We start from the raw sequence: 23190 nt of genomic DNA, 5'->3' as shown, positions 1-23190 counted from the left end.
TTTAGCATCTAGTACAAATTAATTTGTGTAAATATGTTGTATAACTATGAACGTGTCAATCAAAACCACTTATTTACTTACTCAAGATAGTTATTCAATAGCCACTTAAGGTTAGCCTACATCATTTTTATTTCATTTTCTTCAATTGACGTGCAAACCTCTTAAAATGTAATATTGTTATCTGTGAACGGAAGTGTAAGTTATATATGTTCTTTTTCTGAATTCTACATTTCTGACACTCCTCCGCAGTTTCGCTCTAAATATTAACCACTTTTTAATTTTAAAATGATTATAAAGATACAGCATTTCAAGATTTATTATTTTAAGATATATTAGCATTATTGATTTTCCAACCCACTTCTATAGCAAACATAACAAGGATTCCTTAATGATTCGATGCTTAAGCGTTAACGCGTATATCATTCAGCCTAATATTATATAAATACTTACATTACCGGATAGTTACAAAGTAAATGTTTAGTAACCATCATAATGTTTTGGCAGAGCGTTCATGGTGATCCGATCACGCCGCAACATTTGGATTCACTTGGCTGGTTTGTTTATTTCCGGTTTGGGTTTACTCATATGTGATTTATATCCTGTATTTCACTTTCTGTTGCATGGTTTCGAAGGTGTTACACAGTCATCAATATGTAGTTAATTATCATCTAGCATAACCATTAATTCAAAAATCAGCATAGATTATCTGCTTTGGTTCCGTTTGGTGTCATAGCTACACACAAACATTTTAACGCCAGGTTGCAGACTGGCTGGCTCTTTGTTAAACTCCTTGCTGAATGATTTCTAAAGTTTTTGGTTTTCCGGTTGTTGAGCAATTTTAATATTTGTTTTTATTTTTATTTTCTAAGAGCACACAGAACAAACAAACTCACTATATGCATCCAATCATCTTCCGGGTATGTCATATTAATAATGTCACGAATTTCTGCGGAAATATGGTCTTTTTAACCTAAAGCGAACGCTGTTCATATCAAGGGAAATTTACATCTATATACTGTTAAATCATAATTTTTATGAAGGTTTAATCTTCGTTGATTTCGTGGGTCATCATAATTCATTTTTCCATGAATTGAAGAAATGAATACAAGCAAGATTTGAGCTATATTTATCTACGAAATCAAGTGTCTCTGAAAAATCTTTTTTTTTTTTTTTTCGGAAAAAAACCCGAAAATTGAGCCTCGTGGAAAGATGTTATTTTACATAAGTATAAGAAGGTAGAAGGCCAACAGATTTGGTAATGTAAAACCATCTCGTCATCTTACCGTGACATCCTGGTAGTGTACTTCACCTGTTGTTTATACTAGACAATGTTGCCATGACTACGCACGTTGATAGTAAACAATCGCCACCTGTTACCAGACAATGAAATAATAATATCTATGTATAACAGATAATCACATCGATGCTTGTTTTGTTTTAAAGTGAATTCCTTTCTCGTGTCTCAGAGTATTGTTAGCATGATTGCACGTTTACATAAATATGTCAACAAGTATAGAATATCATATATGATTCCACTGGAATTGAAGATTTAATGAAGGAAAACAGTAAAAAAATTTTGTTGTATTTTCATATTTTTTCCCGTGAATAATCTTAATTTAAAGTGATTACTTTTTCAAAATATTTATATAAGCCTGTCGATAGCCGTGGTTTGTTAAACAGGTAAATCGTGTATAGCCTTAAGCTGTGTGTTCTTCAATTTTTAAACCTTTCTTAAAATAATAGAAATTAATTATTAATCACAAAACACATATGGCAGACAATGCTTTTTTTTTTTTTTTTTTAAGTTCCCTCACTCCTAAACTTTAAAGTACATTTAAGAGGACAAGAGGACGATTATATTTCAGTTTACTTCATCACTTGTCTATATTTATCTCTTTCAAATTGTATGGAAATCTGTTTCATACGAACGCGATTTTTGTAGTTCCAGAACAGCTTGGGTCGCAAAAAAGATAAAGGAACACGACATGTTCTCGATATTCCTCAGCTCACACGATGTTTATCTACTAAATTGTATCACTTTTTATCAGATTTTATTCAAACCTCATGCACTCTTCAAACGCAATAAAACAACAATAGCATTTACAATTGTAAGCTAAGAGAACATGATTCCCGATACAATGAGGAGATATTGTACCATAGTCAGTTGGTATATTGCGTTCATGTAAATATCAAATCTCATGGTTGGGAAATTTTCTTTAAAAACATATTCTGATATATAAAAGTGTTTTCCAGATAATTTGCATTGCATTGAGGCATGTAATAAGATAAAATCTCATCCGCTAGAAATATTCACTGTCACATACGATGTAGCTACAATGAACGCGGTACTTACATTTATTGTAAACAAAAAGATAAAATTTGTTTGTTTGATGTTAAATGTGTATCTACCTCAATTTGGCTTCACGCACGTTTGTTATATCACGATGCAGTTTGCTGTAGAATTTCGTGTGTAAACTTATTCATCTGTCCACAAAATGATAAACAATTAGAAATGTACCACAAAGGTATACGATTTTGCAGTATATTTTGCGAACACCTGCTCGTATTATGTCAATTTCAGTCACAATCTATGAAAAGGTTTATCAGATTGAGTACACACAACAAATGTTTATCAATTGAGTTTCTACAATCTGATAAAGTGTTGTCACTCTGAATGTACCTGGAAATTTGAGTACATTTAGCATTAAAAGGATAAATTAACATTGATTTGTAAATGATGTTCACATCATAAAACAACGATTTACACGAGTTCGGATTTTAGTGTCAACTGCTCTCCAATGTAAATTACTTCTTGGTTACACAGGTGTTAATTTCACAACTGGTTAATAATACACATAGCATATATATACAATAATGACGCTAAAATTGTTTATGTATTCGTATGTATATGTAGAAGGTTACGTGACTAAAGTATGTCTCATATCCTGAAAGAACCCTCGCCTTTACATGTTGTTTTCCAGTAACCAGGATATCTCCTGTCTGCATTATATTGATGTTACTAAACTACCAAGGTATGAAACAAATACAGATTAATTATCCTTGTACATTAAGCGTCGGTGCGATAAACATTGAAATAGTATGAAAACAGTTTTCTTAATATTAGTCACGGACTACCGTATTCATGACATTATGACTTTTACTTCAGCCAGTTTATATACATGACATTATGACTTTTACTTCAGCCAGTTTGTATTCATGACATTATGACTTTTACTTCAGCCAGTTTGTATACATGACATTATGACTTTTACTTCAGCCAGTTTGTATACATGACATTATGACTTTTACTTCAGCCAGTTTGTATACATGACATTATGAATTTTACTTCAGCCAGTTTGTATACATGACATTATGAATTTTACTTCAGCCAGTTTGTATACATGACATTTTTAATTTTACTTCAGACATTATGAATTTTACTTCAGCCAGTTTGTATACATTATGACTTTTACTTCAGCCAGTTTGTATACATGACATTTTTAATTTTACTTCAGCCAGTTTGTATACATGACATTATGAATTTTACTTCAGCCAGTTTGTATACATGACATTATGAATTTTACTTCAGCCAGTTTGTATACATGACATTATGACTTTTACTTCAGCCAGTTTGTATACATGACATTTTTAATTTTACTTCAGCCAGTTTGTATACATGACATTATGACTTTTACTTCAGCCAGTTTGTATACATGACATTATGACTTTTACTTCAGCCAGTTTGTATACATGACATTTTTAATTTTTATTTCGGCCCGTGTATTCATGACATTATGACTTTTATTTCTTTATTTTCCGCTATCGTTTCCGAGGTATTCACAGTTAAAAGTCCTTAACATCACAGAAGAGTTTTAAAAACAGTTTAATTATTTAGATACTCAATCTAATTCCGAGTTTGTATTTAAAGAGACTATTTCTATTGTGTCTAACAGTTTAAGGTGCTATTTATTTGTGTGTCCCTACTGTTGAAACGTGTTTTTCACTTTTGTGTAATTTTTATCTCAATGCAATTATTAAGTCACGTGATAATTAAAACACGTAACACAATTTATTTTTACTGAATAGCGTATGTTAAATGATCTGTGACATGGCCATTAATAAATCTCCAATATACCATAAGTTGACAAGCTTTATCAGAGTGGCAAAAAATCAGTTTTTTACAGAATGTTTTTCTTTTTCTTGATTTTTTTTCGCGGCAACTGATTTTCGCTATTTCCACAAATTCAGTGGTACAGGTCCTAACATGCTATACTGTAATCGTTCGCGACGTATTTTGAACGCAAAATTTGCAGAAAATTACATAATTATTAGACAAGTGATTTACAAATAAGTTAAATGTTACAAATGCACAAAGTTCTAACAAAAACATTTTTAGCCATTGCCTTGGGCATTGATCGCACGTTCTGGGTCATCCAATCACCTACCGAGAAATATGCCAAAAATTAGACATTGACAGCATTGGAAACTGGAATTCTTACTGACTGAAAGGTTAGATCTGAAAAATTTTAAAAAAACTTTTGTATCATTACCGTGTATTATGGTACGATAATTGTAACAGAGGTATTCTGCTGGATGATTGATTGAACCGTAGCTTGATATCTAACGCCGCACTTCTGTACACACATAGAGTTAATAGTTAGATAAAACGAATTCGAGAAAGACATTCAATACTGATTTGTTCAATGTCGTTCACACATGCCAGTAACGATTATATCAATATCGTCAATGGTCATGGAGGTCATCAGAAAGTAGTTTCTTCGTTAACTGCATGTTGTTGATGCGAAAGAGAATTTCACATATTGCGTTATTATAGTAATGAATGTGCCTCCTATGCTTTCCCGACTAAGGTATTTTACCAAGATTTTAATCAGCTACCGTTGAAAGGTGTAATGATTTGATATCACGTTAACACTATCGTGATTATTTTAAATGTTGAATTTCGGTTTACGAATAGGTAAATGTCCGCGAGGATTACGTTGTATAAATCACAATAAAACTGTTTTGGATGTCAAAATTCCCACGACGATCAACAAAGCATTGTAACCATAGACATCGTAGTCTTAGGATTTTCAGATTTACAATTTAAAAAAAAATCCTTTTTGGGGGGTTGTAGTGTTTTAACATTTTATTTGATTACATTTTATTTGTAGTGAATTATAAGCATAACTGTCGCCACAGGATTCCTGGTGCATCATTAGTAGTGAATGAACATGAACGCCAACTTCTGACATTTTAATTTATCTTATTATACAGAGTCACGAGACAATCACATTACTTTATGACAAAAAATACTTCATTAGAAATATAATTTAGTAAACTGTAGTTGCCATCTGACAAATCAAGGAGAAATTTCTAAATAATATATCAGTTAGCCTTAGTGGGATTGCCAAAAACCGCCACAATGACACTTCCGTCAGAATGTCTTCCCTATTCGATGCATATACATTTGTCTTACCGCACCAGCTTCGATACTGTATTTAACAAGGTATAGATTGCTCAAAGACTCTCGACATCATGACCTTACCTTCCCTACTTGTCTTATCTGTTGATAAGACCTATATGCTATTTCGTATTATCATTAAAGATTGATTAATGGAATAAATAAGTAAATAGGAACGCATGAGAATGAATTACTTAAGCGTAAACAAAATCGAAATTCAAATTAGAAGTCGATGAAAATGGAAAATTACTAATTAAAATATTTTTGATGACATCATTTGCAAAAATGGAAAACATATCAGGTGTTACTGAAGAGTAAGCGTCTTCAACATAACTGATGCCTAATCTTTCTAATGTCAAATCCAATGAAACTATCTCATGGAATTGATAACCGAGGTACGAATGTCAATAAGAAACTAATCAAAAGTTATCTGTATACGAACAAAGGTTGATCTGCGTATCGCACAGGTCGTAGCTTCTACTCATAAAAATTTAGTTCAACTCTTTCGAACACTTAATCTCTCAAAATCTGGTACTAGAAGTTTTATCATGCTTACAGTCGACACCGTTTTGGTAGAAAGTTATTTTCTTAACAACCACTTGAATATTCAAATAAGATATGCTAACATAGCAAGTGGGGTAAAATTTCCATTTATTTTGTCAAAACACAAATAAGCCACACATATATTGTTTGTCAATCCATAAAAATAAAATTTCTAGATTACGTTAACTGAACAAGTGTCCAGACTCATCGTTCTCTTATTAGCATCAAGCAAATGTGATGTCGACTAAACTCGCTCCCTATAAGTTATCAGTCCGCGCACCAGCATGTTCCTGGTCTCGGTGAATGTGCTTTACTTGTAGTTTTTTTTATGTATTGACGGAAACATGACCATACCCTGAAATATAGCCCTACGAAGGCAGACCATGAAATGAAATATTCATGGATGCCTTTTTTCTGTGGAAACTATATAGATGCTATCGCCGCCATCTAAAATATACTACGTTTTTAAGTCAACAATGGATAAAAGACTTTATTGTTTATTTTACAGCCACTTCATATACAATATCACACAGTTCGTTTTTACGTTCATTTCTTACATCAAAGGTTAATAGTAAGGGGTCATGGTAAATACATAACAGCTTGATATAAAACGTTTGTTACCCCAGGTAGTACCTATTCTACAATAGGTAACGTGACCAAGTCATTACCGTAAATTATATAGTGACCTTACCTGGCAGCTGTTGGATAAAGTCTTTATAAGGCTGTTTTTTTCAAATATCCGATTTCGTAACTTTAGAAAAGATACCGATAACAGGCTAATTAATATTTAACTGATATTTACAAAGTTCTTTACAGTCGATATTTGTTTGTTAAGTAGGAATACTTAAATTTTAAGTTTGTTTGATTTCGTGTTACATTTTCCCCTGTATATTTAATTTCCATTGATTTCAAATAAAATGATATTTACTTATAAAAGATGTTAAACAAATATATGATGATAGGGAAGTGTCCTCCATTGACCATGTTGTCGAACTACCGCTCGAATATGTGTTGCTTATTAATGCCGCTATTTCAATACTAATGATAATTCAAGCGTTAAAAATAATTCCACAACAGAGAAAAATATAGAAAAAAATTGACCGTTCCCACTTTGAGACCTGGGAAAACAAAATAACAAACATTATCCTGAAGAATTTTGAGACAATAGAAAGAAGATACCGCACAAGTTTTATACAGAGGACATATATAATGTTTCAACAGCATTCAGTTTAGTCAGTGGAAGTCTCCTTACTTGATAATATTCATTGTATATTGTGCCTTCCGCACCTTTGGTAACACGACCGTCAGAATACCGTGACTGAAAGAGGTGTCATGTTATGGTATGAAAAGTATGAACCTCACGGTTTCAATGTATCTCACTATTAGAGACCGAGATGAACTCCACTATTGATGTACATTCAAACAACAGGGTTCCGTAACTTAGAGAATTAAGTTTTCACTTTGTGTTTTTTTTATTAGGAGCTCAGGCGGATTTTATTCTTAACAATAAATATGAACAACATTCCATTGACACAAAACAGGAAAATATAGGTGTAAAATGTGGTACGAGAGGGGAAGACTACATTCTTTAACACTTGTAACAGATACAACAGATCAGACAGAAGACTAAAGAACACAATCCTTGACACTGCAGTACATTTTTCTGACTTTTTCTTTGAATGGTTTCACAGTCTACTGTTTCTACTGATATTTACAACCTTTCAGCGAAGTGTAGATGAACATTAACACGCATATATGTGTATATATTTTGTAAGGCGTCAATTAACTAGTTCATTTAGACGTCAGCAGTCGGTTTCAGTTAGCTGTCAAACAGCTGATTTCAGTAAGACGTCAAAAAGATCGATTCAGTTACCAATATAACAGCTAGTTTTAGTTAGTTGTCAAATTGTTAGAGATAACCAGTTCTCAGTGATTTGTTTTAAACGTGAATTAAAGGAAAATAGAAACACTCTTTAACATTTCACAGTAGAAGTTTTTGTTGAGACAGACCAGATGGATATATTTTGCATTTAATGTTCTCGTTCTTTCAGTGGCAGTAATTTGAAATTTTTACTCGACATTGGCTTTCGAGCAATTGAGGCCTGGTTTCTGTAAGCGGTTAAAGAGCTCGTTTGTGTAGGCTCACATATTTAGTTGCAGGTAGCCGTAAAACATCTGTTTTTCAGTTAGCCATCAAATAACTGGTTGTGAACCAACAAACAACTGGTTTCAGTTACACGTCGAGCAGCTTTCAGGAAAGGGTTACGCATCACATTTCACCGTTAGATTGGTTAAAACTTGGATTATTTCTATATTATCTGACATTTATTGATATTTGACATAAAAAAATCCCAATGGTTTTAAATATTTTTTTCTAGTTTTTATAATTTTTGAAATTCTTTTAGTACGAAGTTGACATTTTAATTGGTTTACTCATATATTGTTACAGGTACAGCAAATGGAAGCACAATTTGTTCTCAAAGCTTGGAATTCCAGGGCCAAAACCAAAGTTTATATTTGGTATTTTACCTTGTTATAAGAAAGACGTAAGTGTTTAATTTCATACTACAACCTCAATTTCATATCAACTTACTGACTTTTTCTTTCTGGTACATTTGTAAAATCGTAATCACTCTTTTTCTGTCTTGTTGAAGTTAATGCATTAATACAATTATCAAAGCCTTTGCTAACAACAGCATCATCCCGTTGAAAAAATACTTTAAATAAATTTAAATGATAAAACGTTGATCCTTATATATGTCCTAGGTTTGATAATAATATGATACCGTAGTCCTGTCGTGAATATTGTTAAATACGGCCTGTATCACTCAATTGATGGAACATGCTTCTTTGGCTCAATAGGTAGACCCGTGGATTATCATGACGGAGACCCGGGATCGATTCAACAGGAATTTTCACTATTCTGTTACAAATGATTAAAAAGGGGGTAATGTTTCGTACAGAGCTTTGTCGTAACCTCTGCATGCCACCTTTGAATACCTTCGAACTTTGACATGGTTCAGAATATAAACATGTATTTGATATTATTCTTAAATCATCTGATACATGAAAATAATAGGGCTGGTGTACCTCCCTATCTAGGCTTTTATTTCAAACACTTTGGATTTTCCTCAGTCGCCTATTACACTTCAAACTTTAAGTCTTTAGCATCACTGACGAGTTATAGAAGGACGAAACAGCTGTGTGTACAGTTCACTTCATTATTTGGCTCTACTATAGCTGTATTTAAAGGTGCTGCTCACTCTTCTCTTTTATCTTTTATTTCGTAATGTGAAAATTGTGGTGTGAATGATAGCGCGATTATTATGGTGTAGTGTTAAATGTCCTTACTTGTAGTTAGTTTTAACAACAAGGAAGCAGATCGACATTGTATATTAAATTTCAAATTGATTTATTCTTTAATTTCCGCTTTCATTCTCTGTAAAATGCTGAAAGTAATTGACTATATACAAATGATAAATTATTTTGTATTTACATTTATATATGTCACAAAGTATCAATTTACCTATGACAAGCTTATCAGTTTTACAGATCTCCCTCTGTCGGATATGATTGATCACATTTGCTACATAATATGTGTTATTGAATAAAAGAAAATTAGGTTATGAAAGCTGACTATTCATCACATTTTTGTCGCCGCACATAGCACGAAGATATTCTATTGGCATATGCTTCAACATCCTTGTCAGCGTCTATGAGGACTACATGATTTAACTGTTTAATGTGTTATGCTTCTAAAATGGATAATTACACCTAAGCCAGATGTATACATCAAGCTGACAAAGCAAGGCGGCTAGAGTGGAATGCTAGTATGAAAGGACAAGGTCTCCCCTGAAATACGACGCCACCGCTGTGAAATTGAAAATGAAGAAACATAACACGATATGTAACGCAGGAATGCTGGTTATTTTCTTCGCGACAGATCATTTTGATAAAATATGTTTAGACTTTAGGAGACGTTCGTACAAAAAATGCCATCTTGTATTTTTATCTGAAGGTGACCTCTAAAATGATTTTGAAAAAAGAATGAACAAAACACACCATGCCATTTAAAGAAATATCCATGGAAATGACCCAGATACATCAGCACGAAATGTAACGTTATTCTTTGAGAAGACAGAGGTCGTTTGACGGGGGTCATTAAAGACGACAATCCGTCGTCAGTACTTAAATTAGTTCTTTCAACTTTTGGTGTTACTTCCTGGTTGGGGTTCACTGTTGCGTTTTTTCTTGGTAGGGCATCTACGTTCGAGAAAAGTAATTGTTTCCTTATTAGAAATATTTTGAAAGGAAATGCTCACCATTTTGTCTAAAAAGTTTTTTTCTGCCGTTTTGAACAAAACTTGACCAAAACGACAAATAAAACAATGTTAAATGTCTTATATTTAATATTTTTAGGGTTTGGCTTGGACCGATTTGCAGCTAGTTTCGACATATGGAAAAGTTATCGGGTGAGTTATGTGGAACAATAAAAAATACATAAATGTATATCAAAATAACATTAATAACTTAACTTTTACAGGTTTCTCGTTATATGTCGTTTGTGATCAAGATGATATTTATTATTTTGTTTATTTACAATTTCGATATATGTCTAATTATTTAAATAATATTGGTTTCTTTTTAATGATAATAGTATACTAAATGTATAGGACAAGTCAATCATCTTAAAAGTTTTGTTTTTATTTTCTGTTTAAGAGTATCTCCATAATTTCTATCACTTCTATTCAGAAAAAAGTTAAGTACACCAATCCTGTAAGAGTATATGTAAACATTGTCTTATACAAGTTCAAATTTCCATTGATTTACAGAATTTACCACGGACACAACCCGGCTATGTTAGTAGCCGACCATGACATGATCAAGGAAATCTGCATCAATAGATCTGATGTTTTCATCAACAGAGCAGTACGTTTCGTTTACACACTTTTAGCATCGACTACTCTGTGTGTTGACAGGCTCTACTTCGCAAATTTATCGTATGGCATGTTATTTTCGCAGGGATGGTATTTTCGCAGTGTATTAAAATGACCATGAAAATGTATTATGTGAAGTAATGAGACACAAGTGTATATGATGTTCTTTAATATCCAGATCGAAAAAATAATTCATTAAGTATAACTCGACCGTTTTATTACATAATTGGGAAATTTGAAAACTGCGAAAACACCAGCTGTAACGGTATTATCCTTTGTGTTGGCTGTGAATGATACGCGTATCACTATATTGTTATATCGTCGTACATTTGTCAGTGTGACTAATTGGACAAGTAGCTGTGAGTTATATGGTCCTAGATACAAGTGACAATGGTAATGAAATGATTATTGAACCGTAATGTCATCAATGGATATATGTCTAATTAATACTAAGAAAAGCATGAAGTAAAAAGTGTGAAATAGACATCATTTATTTTACCAGAAAGGAAAATTGATGGGTAACATTTTGTAATCAGTAGTATTATCTAAACAGGAAAGTTTTCATAAATAAGGGTATCATTTAATCAATCTTTTGTCTCTGCAGTCTGCTTTTGATATGTGTGGGGTTCTCGGATGTGCTGTTGCCCTTGCGGATGACACGCACTGGAAATTTCTCAAGAACAAACTGGTTCCCGTGTTTACTAAGGATAGACTAGAACAGGTAAGCAGTACAATCCAGGTATTCTTCCTGTCGCTTTGTATAAACACAAAGCATTCCCATGATGACGTGTTTTGTTCACCTTTCATTTTAATACTGACAACAAATTTTCATAGTAGGGCATAGTTAGAGTAATTACTAAAGAGGATGGCTGTAAGTGAACAGCAGTAAAATGGACATTTTATTAAGCAAAGGCAATCTTGTTTTAATATTCCATATAGTTTTGTCTGTGGTTAACAGGAAAATTGTAATTTTTGTGTTTTTTTGTTTTTTGTTTTTTTTTTTTTTTTTTGTTTTTTTTTTCATTTTCCTTAGGCGGTCTTAATACATTTTTTCACACAGCGTTGAAATAAGAATAGGTAGATATATTCAGCGATATCTTTTCATGAAACCACCGAAATGGATTTTTTGAAAAACCTCGAAAATCGAACCCCATGAAATTACATTATTTTAAACAAGAAAGACAAAATCCACATACCGTTTTCATCATCGGTAATTTTGAAGGCCAAATGGTTACGATGGGTATTGTTAATAATGGAGTAAGTAAGTAATGCAGTAATGGATTATTGATATTGTCTGCATTGTTTTTTCTGTGTTTACAAATAATAAAATACATGATGACATCTCTTTGAATTATCGATTTTACCGAAGGAAAGGGATGAAACTCTGGCAACAAAATTGAAACACATTTCTTTGACGTCACAATTGATCGTAATTATATATCAGACTGTATTTCTAGCAGGTATCATGTATGCTACGATACGATCTTTGCTGTGTTTTATTGTTTGATAATCATAATAAACTATGGGTGTGTTTATATGTTGGTGTTTTCTTGCTTTTTTAAAAAACATATTCAGTAACATCATGTTTACTTTCAATGTGACATCGTAAAGTTATGTTTCATTTTCACTAAACAGCCCCAACATATATCTACCGTGTTTAATGACGCAAAAGAAAAGATCGTTTATCAAAACAACATCAATATGTCATGATGTGAGCAGGCAAAATATGAACAAAAACTCCTGTAATAGCATAAGGAGAATAAGATCATGCGTTCCGGAAAAGTAAGCGTCTCTGCTTCATCGATAACACCCGTAATGCAAATCTTAGTCAATCCATGTATGTAATGTCATGCTTTCAAAGGAGAATAAGGTATACAACACAGATCCTACAGGAACCTATAGGCAAATTAATGAGATCTCTTTGACGACAGTAAAACTTCATAAAAGGTAAGTATATATTAATTTTGAAAGCTTACCAGGTAACTGAATGGGTCTTGTTTCAACTATTTAACTGTTTAAACAACATCTTATTTTGACAGATATGTCCCACGTTGACTGACTGTTTGGATACTATGGTTGAAAATATAAAGGTCTCTTCTGAAAAAGGGAAGAGTTTCGACTTCACCACGTATGTAGTTTCCGAGATATTGTTATGGAAATACGATTCCAATTTTATTGTTATGTAATAAAGAATTAATTAAATCTTCAGCAAAAAAGTTAGTAGTGAAAAAGCAGCTTGTTTATACTTTTGGATTATTATCAATTAGTTTACAGATACCTTAATCGGTAAAACTCCTGACAACCAATGTAGATAAACCATGCCAATGATATACTACAACAATTGCTTTCAATCATATTTTTCCTACTCAGTCTTCTTCACAGTAAAATCCCAACAATTTCATAACTTCCGGTCACCTAACAGAATTTCTGTTCAGCTCTGTGAAGTCTTAACAATATTCCAAGTTTTTCTTGCAAATGTTTGATAATTTCTTTTCTATAAACTTTAATCACTGTTCTCATAAAGTATTGGATCTGAAAGGAAATTTTATTTTAAAAATGGTTACAGCAAGAGGATAAAATGTTTTGTCTCATGGTCAGTTTTGTTTGGGTTTTCCTTTTTAACATCAATTTATATTTACTTTTAACCACTATGAAAAATGCAGTATTTCAGTGAGTATGTTCAATTTCAGCCATTGCAGTCACTTATCTATGGACATATTGATGAAGTGTATTTTTGGTCAGACGGTCAACTCGGCAAAAGATCCCGAAAATATGTTAATAAAGCAAGCTCAGAGTGCATGGAAAGCAGGAACGGAAGGTTCAATTAAGCTTGGTGGGATCTGCGGTGTGTATTCAATATCAGTAAATTACTTATGGTATATATTCCCTTATCACAACGTGTTACTGTATATCAGGGATGTTTTGCCCTCGATTAATTTTCGCCGTTTTCGTGTATGAACAGGGAAAGCGAATTCAAAATTGGGGTGAATATTTGTTACTTTTCATATGATACTCAGAGGACGAAATGAATATAGGTGAATTCGTGTAGGAAGAAAGGCGAAAATAACCAGAAGCGAAATATACCGATATCCAGTAACTTTTAATTGCATTGAACAAAACTTTATATCATTGTAGTAATGTAACGAGAATGCTAGCTAGGAATGACATTCTTTGGGGAAGTAGTACATACAATTTTCATGAATATCCTTAAACATTAATCAGTGAAACAAAAAATAAAGTTGTGTTCTTTACCTCAAGTGATCTGACGACACGAAAGCGTCACGCATCAAACAACCTCCTTTCAAATTGAAAAGCATTCTTGTTGATAGGATCCAATATATTGGCTTGTTATGTACTCTGCATTCCTGTCGTGTGATAGGAGAGACTGACGGCGTGCTAATGTTATGTGTAATAGAAAATTATAGAATAGATACACTTTAATCATGTGATAACCAAATTATCTGTAAGACTACCTGCTTATTCATTTATTATGTTTTAGTTTTACAATGTATTTATGACAATCATGCGGGGATGTGCGATTTTGACTTATTTAACAAACATTCTCGTTCATTTATCTTAAATTTATATAGGATGTGGAATTCGTCCTAGATTTTTGATGAGTTTAAATGAAGTTTATTCACATTTTTATAAAAAAAAAAATGCAATTAAAATGGAAGTTAATGCAATAACTGATCGACATAAGCTCAAACAGCTCTACTTACAACGTTATGCTAGATATCCTTATACTTCTGTTTTTCTTAAATACCAACAGCATTGTGTCCACCGATGAGAAAGGTTCTAAAGTATTTTAAAGTATCACCATGTTGTACGAACATCGTCGATTTTTTCATGCAAATCACCAGAGAGAGAATGCACCAATCGGAATCGCCGGTAAGTGTCAACAATAAGAATGAACCAATCAGATTCGTCAGTAAGTAAATGGTTGATTGGTTGGTTTGGTACAGGATTTCCGTCTCCGTCTTGCCTAACGTTTTCTAACCGTCAAAAGTCAGTATTATATTATAATGTTATTTATAAGTAGAAAGCATTAATTGAAAAATCTATACAAGATAAGAAACAATTATGGAACGAGGAATATATCTGAAATAAAATAAAACTATTGTTTCTTTCTCACATATCTGTTTATCTCTCATTTTCAGATTCAGGCAAATCTTTTAAAGTTTATGACAGAAAGAAGTGAGAACGACAACAATAATTTAGCCGATAAGGAAGAAAGAAGTAAGACAAATGTTAATTTAGTCATTAATATTTTTACAGATTAACGACTGCCCTAGATTAAACTTTCAAATGTATAAATTTCATCTTACGGTATTTAGCTCTAAACTTCCCCTTAAAGGTGTTTATTTATCGATAATCAGATGAAATATTTGTGGCGGCGCTGGACCGCTATGATTATGAGCATAACAGTCCTGCTTCACCAATTTGGCTATACATTGATAAATACTCAAACATTTTAAACGTATTTTCGTCTAGCTGGATTTCATGGATTTGTTTTCGTGGATCAATGTGTATGTAGATAAGCTTATACTTGTAGATACAAATCGTGAACATTATTAATCGTTGATTAAGAGTACCGACGAAATAAATGGAAAATAAGCTAATATCCGTATTCCATGTTGTTGACTATGTTGTCATATCTCGATATTATTCGCCATTTCATAACTTGAAACAATCGCATTTCTTATATATCATTTACATTATTGTTTTTTGTATTATTGATATGTATATATCCAAACATTTAGCTCAAATCTTGACTCAAGTATCGTATAGAGATTGTAACACATACATAATTTGGCCATTTAAAAAAAACCATTCTGTTGCAAAGGTCTTACAGAAGAGGAAATCACAGCTAACATCATTTTCTTTATCATGGCTGGATACGACACTACAGCGAATGCTCTATCTTTCGTGGCTTACAATTTGGCGACTAACATCGACTGTCAGGAACGTCTGATTCACGAGATAAACAAAAATATTAAAACGGTAGGTTGTCTTACTAAAGTTAGTGAACGTCTGATACACTAGAAACAGTAAGTTATATTACAGTGGAGTCAGTGAACGTCTGATACACCAGAAACAGTAGGTTATATAACAGTGGAGTCAGTGAACGTCTGATACACTAGAAACAGTAGGTTATATAACAGTGGAGTCAGTGAACGTCTGATACAGTAAGTTATATAACAGTGGAGTCAGTGAACGTCTGATACACCAGAAACAGTAGGTTATATAACAGTGGAGTCAGTGAACGTCTGATACACCAGAAACAGTAGGTTATATAACAGTGGAGTCAATGAACGTCTGATACACTAGAAACAGTAGGTTATATAACAGTGGAGACAGTGAATGTCTGATACACCAGAAACAGTAGGTTATATAACAGTGGAGTCAATGAACGTCTGATACACCAGAAACAGTAGGTTATATAACAGTGGAGTCAGTGAACGTCTGATACAGTAAGTTATATAACAGTGGAGTCAGTGAACGTCTGATACACTAGAAACAGTAGGTTATATAACAGTGGAGTCAGTGAACGTCTGATACACCAGAAACAGTAGGTTATATAACAGTGGAGTCAGTGAACGTCTGATACACCAGAAACAGTAGGTTATATAACAGTGGAGTCAGTGAACGTCTGATACACTAGAAACAGTAGGTTATATAACAGTGGAGTCAGTGAACGTCTGATACACTAGAAACAGTAGGTTATATAACAGTGGAGACAGTGAATGTCTGATACACCAGAAACAGTAGGTTATATAACAGTGGAGTCAGTGAACGTCTGATACACCAGAAACAGTAGGTTATATAACAGTGGAGTCAGTGAACGTCTGATACACCAGAAACAGTAGGTTATATAACAGTGGAGTCAGTGAACGTCTGATACACCAGAAACAGTAGGTTATATAACAGTGGAGTCAGTGAACGTCTGATACACCAGAAACAGTAGGTTATATAACAGTGGAGTCAGTGAACGTCTAGAAACATTAAGTTGTATAACAGTGGAGACAGTGAATGTCTGATACACCAGAAACAGTAGGTTATATAACAGTGGAGTCAATGAACGTCTGATACACCAGAAACAGTAGGTTATATAACAGTGGAGTCAGTGAACGTCTGATACACCAGAAACAGTAGGTTATATAACAGTGGAGACAGTGAACGTCTGATACACCAGAAACAGTAGGTTATATAACAGTGGAGTCAGTGAACGTCTGATACACTAGAAACAGTAGGTTATATAACATAACAGTGGAGTCAGTGAACGTCTGATACACTAGAACCAGTAGGTTATATAACAGTGGAGTTAGTGAATGTCTGATACACTAGAAACAGTAGGTTATATAACAGTGGAGTCAATGAACGTCTGATACACCAGAAACAGTAGGTTATATAACAGTGGAGTCAGTGAACGTCTGATACACCAGAAACAGTAGGTTATATAACAGTGGAGTCAATGAACGTCTGATACACTAGAAACAGTAAGTTATATTACAGTGGAGTCAGTGAACGTCTGATACACTAGAAACAGTAGGTTATATAACAGTGGAGTCAGTGAACGTCTGATACACCAGAAACAGTAGGTTATATAACAGTGGAGTCAGTGAACGTCTGATACACTAGAAACAGTAGGTTATATAACAGTGGAGTCAGTGAACGTCTGATACACCAGAAACAGTAGGTTATATAACAGTGGAGTCAGTGAACGTCTGATACACCAGAAACAGTAGGTTATATAACAGTGAGTCAGTGATATAACAGTCTGATACACCAGAAACAGTAGGTTATATAACAGTGGAGTCGGTGAACGTCTAGAAACAGCAGGTTATATAACAGTGGAGTCAATGAACGTCTGAACAGTGGAGTCCGTGAACGTCTGATACACTAGAAACAGTAGGTTATATAACAGTGGAATCAGTGAACGTCTGATACACCAGAAACAATAGGTTATATAACAGTGGAGTCAGTGAACGTCTGATAATTGTGTATGAATATTTATTGAAATGTGTTATGTTACTATAAAGCTTGTGTAATTCTACAAACAGTACTCTCATAGCAGCCATGTCACAAATTCTTGCCCTTGTTCTATCACCTTTAAAATAGCTAATATATACACTTTAATATCATCACTAACATTTATAAAAGAGAGTTAATGAAGTTTCTGAAGCCATGCATTAAAGAGATATAGTGATAAAAAATAGAAATGGATAGGAATCTCATCTGCTGCAATATTTAAAGTTTAATGCCAAAAGGTAGGATATTTTTATCTTACAGGTGGATATGTGTTATGATAGTATTATGGAATTACCTTACCTGGATAAAGTTATTTGCGAGACGCTCCGGTTGTTTCCACCCATGCTCAGGTAGGTTCATGTAATTTGAAATAACAAAAAAATACATGCGTGTAAAGTGTAGAGGAAAATTTAAATAAAACTTATAATAGCCTTCGAAAATAACAACCTTTACAGTATATATTTTTATGTTTTGTCTTCCCTGTTCAATGAAGGATAGAACGAAAACTTCCCGGTTGGAATGAAACAATGAAAAGGAGATTCCTTCACGACAAAATTCATAAAGAAAGCATGACTCATGACTCAAGTAGGAAAAAACATCTCCTTTGTATCAGCGTTTTGGAACAATCGTGAAAAATTAAAATCACTGAGAAAAAAAAAGATAAATTGCAAATGTCTGTTCATGTACCAAACAAGAATACTTTATATGTGGAAACATTAGGTCAAGACTTTTCTATTTTGTTATAGATTCAATAGACGTGCGTCCGCTGACGTAACAGTGTGTGGTCAACATATACCTAAAGATATGGACGTGTCCGTTCCTATTTTCGCTCTCCACAGAGATCCCACCGTTTGGACAGACCCACACAAGTTTGATCCAGATAGGTAATATGGGGTTATTATTGTCATGTCTGATTATGAGTATCAATATTCTGTAGGTTTACAATTGAAAAGTACCAACCCTGAATGTATTTGTATTTCTGTGAAAATCAAAGCTAGAAAATACTGTATTATTGAAATAATTTTTTAAAAATATTTCAGCAGTTTGTAAATGTTGTGGATACAAGCATTAATATCACTTTTGTGCAAGGAATAAAAAAGAAATAGCTAATTTGTCATTGTGGAATTATGACATCTTAATGGTAATAATGTCACAACCATGAGTACATGATCGAATAAATCATCAGGTGACGGACCCAACAGGAAACCGTGTTAACAGGCGATCGAATCTACGCTTGATATACTCATAATAATAATCTTATCAGCATTTCATGTATCATCCGATTTTTAACAGAGGTGAAGTATTATCATCTACCTTAGTTTAGCACTTCTCGAGGATCACCAATGTGTTGTTGTTGGTCAGGCATAATGGCTATGTGAAATAAAAGCCTACTTACTAGAGGAAGATTTTTTTTCAATAGGAATATATGACATAAATTAAGCTTACCCTTATTGTTGAACGTTGATAACCTGTTTAGTGGGATACTACTATATAATATTATCCAGTGTTAAGTTACAGGTTAAAGAAATTCTCTCTCACTTTGAATCTTATTACAGATTTTCTCCAGAACAAGTAGGTAGTAGACCTGCATACTCATATATCCCATTTGGAGCTGGAGCCAGACATTGTTTTGCTTCCAAGTTGGCTGTTTTTGTAATAAAATTGGCTATAGTTCATCTCCTGAAGCATTTCCGGCTACAGACAGCACCTGAAACAGTGGTGAGTATCATCAGCATTCAAATAAGAAACAATAAAAGGAAGACAACTCGTGTTTTAAACTATAACCTGACAAAGTTAGAAACTAAAATTGTTTAAGAGAGTAATGATCTGCCTATGTTAGTATGTTGTGAGATGGAAATTTTACGTTTATACAAAATATTACTAACCTGGAATTCTTCTAAAAATATTTCATCTTCAACTTAGAGTGTTAATGTGGTTTTCTTAAAACTTCAATGAATTCAAAGCCACATAATTGTGTCGTCTGTCCTTGTCATAGAAACGAAAGTGTTATGTTGAGTCGTCTGTCTCCTTTCACAAAAAGGTGTTAAAATAGAGAAATATAAATACTTCAGCAATGAAGTATACAACATATACCTACATTACTATATGAACCAGGTATCACATCAATACAGAATGAATTCGAACATATCATGTAGCGAAAATCTCGTCAGCCTTCATGTTAAATCAGTTTACAGCGCTTGATACAATAATAGTAGTAGACGAATTTTTAAAACTTGTAAAGAACGTCAAAACAGAATAAATATAATATAGATTTATTTTACAAGTGCGAAACAAGTTATTTCAAATTACATAAGTCGCTCTTATTGGCACGCTTGTAAGAGCGTGAGGGGTCTTATTATGGGGGGAAACTGGAGTACCGAGGAAACCCACGTGGTCGAGCAGGTGACCCCTCACCTTTTCAAGTCCGTTGCAGAAACCGAACCCCAGACGGCCAAGTCTCATACGCCATTCGACCACCTACTAACGCAAATGGCATAATATTCTTATACAAAATACAAAAGAGGAATTGTAAATATGCATTCCACTTGTCACTGTTTTCCATTATATCTACTGTTTGTTATAATGTTAGGTGTCCAATCTCCTTAAGTAGATTAAGTTATTTTACACTGGAATAATAAATTCTGATAACATAGCAATGCTTCTAGTATTAAAACTGAAATTTCCTCATCCTGTCATTGCCGTTGGATTTATGTATCGTATGTAATATTTCTCAAGTGTTTCATCATTTTTAATCGTTTAATGATAACATAAACACGGTGTCAGAATGAGAAACTTCTTGAAGCCAAATTCATTACTTATTTTTGAGAGATAACATATATAAATTATCGCATCTGAACACGTTTCTTAAATATCACATAGTTGAACTGAAAATCGATTTTATTTTAGGTACCTCTGAAACTGGACAAGGGCGGTTATGCACGTGCAGAAAGTGGAATATGGCTTCGAGTGCAGGCGTTATGAGAGCGTAACTGCTGTTTAAGTCTGAATAAGCATGAATGACAGGACTTTTATAAGAAAGCATTATAGGTACACTGGATGATTGTGATAGATGTACATGTGAGAGTGTCAGAGTCGTATCACTTGCTGTTTGTCTGGTTTGTTTGGAAACGTGATATTATTTCAGGAGACGCTTACCCTTCCGGAGCACTTTATTCCCCTTGTACGTTTTCGGGAGACTCTGTTCAAAGATTTCTTTAGTTGTTATTTTGACTTAGTTTCATCGAACTTGTATTTGAAGGAAGATTATGTTATCATGTCGGCATTTTCATTGTTTTAAAGCTGTTTTTGCTTGTATGTGTATTAGAATCTATTGTTGTTACAAGAATAGTGTTGAACGTTTGCTTTACAATATGTTATTTTGAAAATATCAAACGGATCAACTTATACTAGATACATATTTTGTATCACGCTGACATATGTTAGTTAATCCAACAACGAAACGCATTCCGTGTTTAGGTGGTGCTTTTATGTAAATGAATTTATGTTGGTGCGGGAGTTGTTTCAAAAATCACGCAAGTGAATTGCATCTTTCAACACAAATTAGAATCAGATATAACGGAGCGAAATATTTTATTAGTCTGTACCCTCTAGAGCTCGTCACTGATGCTATTGGCCTAAATTTTGATACGTCTGAGGCGACCGAGTCGAAAAGCTAGAGTAATCGGGAAAAATGTCAAAAAGAGATACACTTGGCCCAATATTTCAATAAGTTTCTGAATTTATATGTTTCTGATACTTTCAGAAGAACGTCAAGTACATAATTTTAATCATATTTTAAAAATAATTTTACATGGTTTAGAGACATTCCTTTAATTATCAGGTGAAACTGCTCCACTAACATTGATATTAATTTCAGTAAATGACAATAGATGTATTTGAAAATAAAAGAACAAAATATTGCTTGGTACAAACAGTTGAGTAATAGTGAAAAAACAGAGTGGTATTTTTATTTGCGATATCTCTAAAATATTCATAGCATCATTGCCTTTTATGGCATTGTAATATAAAATATAATCAAATAGGTGTTGCTTTAAACAACTATGAAAGCTGCAGCTCTGCACTTCAAACAAGTAGTAAATAACTTTCATTATAATTCCTTGTTTGGCTCCACTGTATCTAACCCTAAATCTATATCAAAATGTGCTATTCATTTGTGTGTCTTTTGTACAATCTATAATCATAAAGAAACCAACGGCAAATTGAATTTCGTATAGATGACAAATAACATCTTTATATATCCTTTTAAGTTCAGATTGTGAAATAATGACATAATAATTCGTCAGGAAGAAAACCCAAATCTATAATTGTATTTACGGTTGGAAATAACTCATAGTATTGTGGTATAGAAAGTAAACTAGATTTCTTGTGTGTGCACGTTCTTTTTCATTAGTGCAAACTGTTCCTTTGCTAGAATAGCCTCTCGTTATTCTGATTATTTTGTTTTAGGAATTTTACCGTATTGGCCGGTGTCACGTGCGTTGGATCATTTTTATACAATATGGCATTTCAATGATATGGGTGATTTTTTTTTGTCAGGCTTAAAAAGACCGAAATAACTTTGCAATGCCAAAAGAGTGGGGATTTTTTGCTGCATGTAATTTTAAACAACTAGTGAATGAATTTTGATGAGTATTGTGTTGGAAACTGTTAAATATGGCATTATTTATTTTTCTTCAATTTAGAATGTGAGATAATAAGCTGACAAGGAGAATGGATTAAGGGGGAAATGAGTACATTAAAATAATAAATCGCTCAGCATTTTCTGTCACATTTTTCGGAAGGATAAATAGTTTTTATTTTTTTTCAGTTCATTGTCAAATGAAACAATATGATCATGACGTGATCCAATTTAACAACCATGACTCAATTTAACAACCAGGACTCAATTGTTCTGGAAATATAAGGCAAAGACATTCAAAATAAACCATAACGTCTTTTATCATTGGATGTCGTTGTTTGTCGATTGTGGTTATACGTGAATCGTTATCTAAAGGAAGAAATGTTACTTTTGAATATTGATGGTATTTTCCATAAAATATATATATGAAAATATATATCATTGGATCAAATATTTCTGTTTAGAACCTCATTTCCACTTGTTGTCACGAATGTTTAATTGTTTTAATCAATGTCATTGATGTGCCGCTTGTTGTGCAGAACTGTGATAAAAATAGCTTTAAACAAAGTTTACAAATC

The 23190-nt window shown here is 33.2% G+C and overlaps 1 protein-coding gene across 1 annotated transcript; it reads left to right on the top strand.

The window, feature by feature from the left end:
• Window positions 1–5422: 5422 nt before the first annotated feature.
• Window positions 5423–20955, top strand: LOC132561069 (cytochrome P450 3A24-like). Its single transcript, XM_060225830.1, has 14 exons — window positions 5423–5506; window positions 8410–8550; window positions 10424–10476; window positions 10837–10933; window positions 11546–11662; window positions 12981–13069; window positions 13632–13786; window positions 14714–14832; window positions 15102–15180; window positions 15788–15945; window positions 18235–18323; window positions 18720–18857; window positions 19530–19692; window positions 20881–20955. The coding sequence occupies exons 1-14, from the start codon at window positions 5423–5425 to the stop codon at window positions 20953–20955; spliced, it is 1557 nt and encodes a 518-aa protein (XP_060081813.1).
• Window positions 20956–23190: the final 2235 nt, after the last annotated feature.

The sequence above is a fragment of the Ylistrum balloti genome, unplaced genomic scaffold, assembly GCF_031769215.1.
Source record: "Ylistrum balloti isolate Yb309-2 unplaced genomic scaffold, AGI_CSIRO_Ybal_v1 Utg369568, whole genome shotgun sequence".
In the NCBI taxonomy this organism is placed as follows: domain Eukaryota; kingdom Metazoa; phylum Mollusca; class Bivalvia; order Pectinida; family Pectinidae; genus Ylistrum; species Ylistrum balloti.
This window is presented reverse-complemented; position numbering and strand designations above follow the sequence as displayed.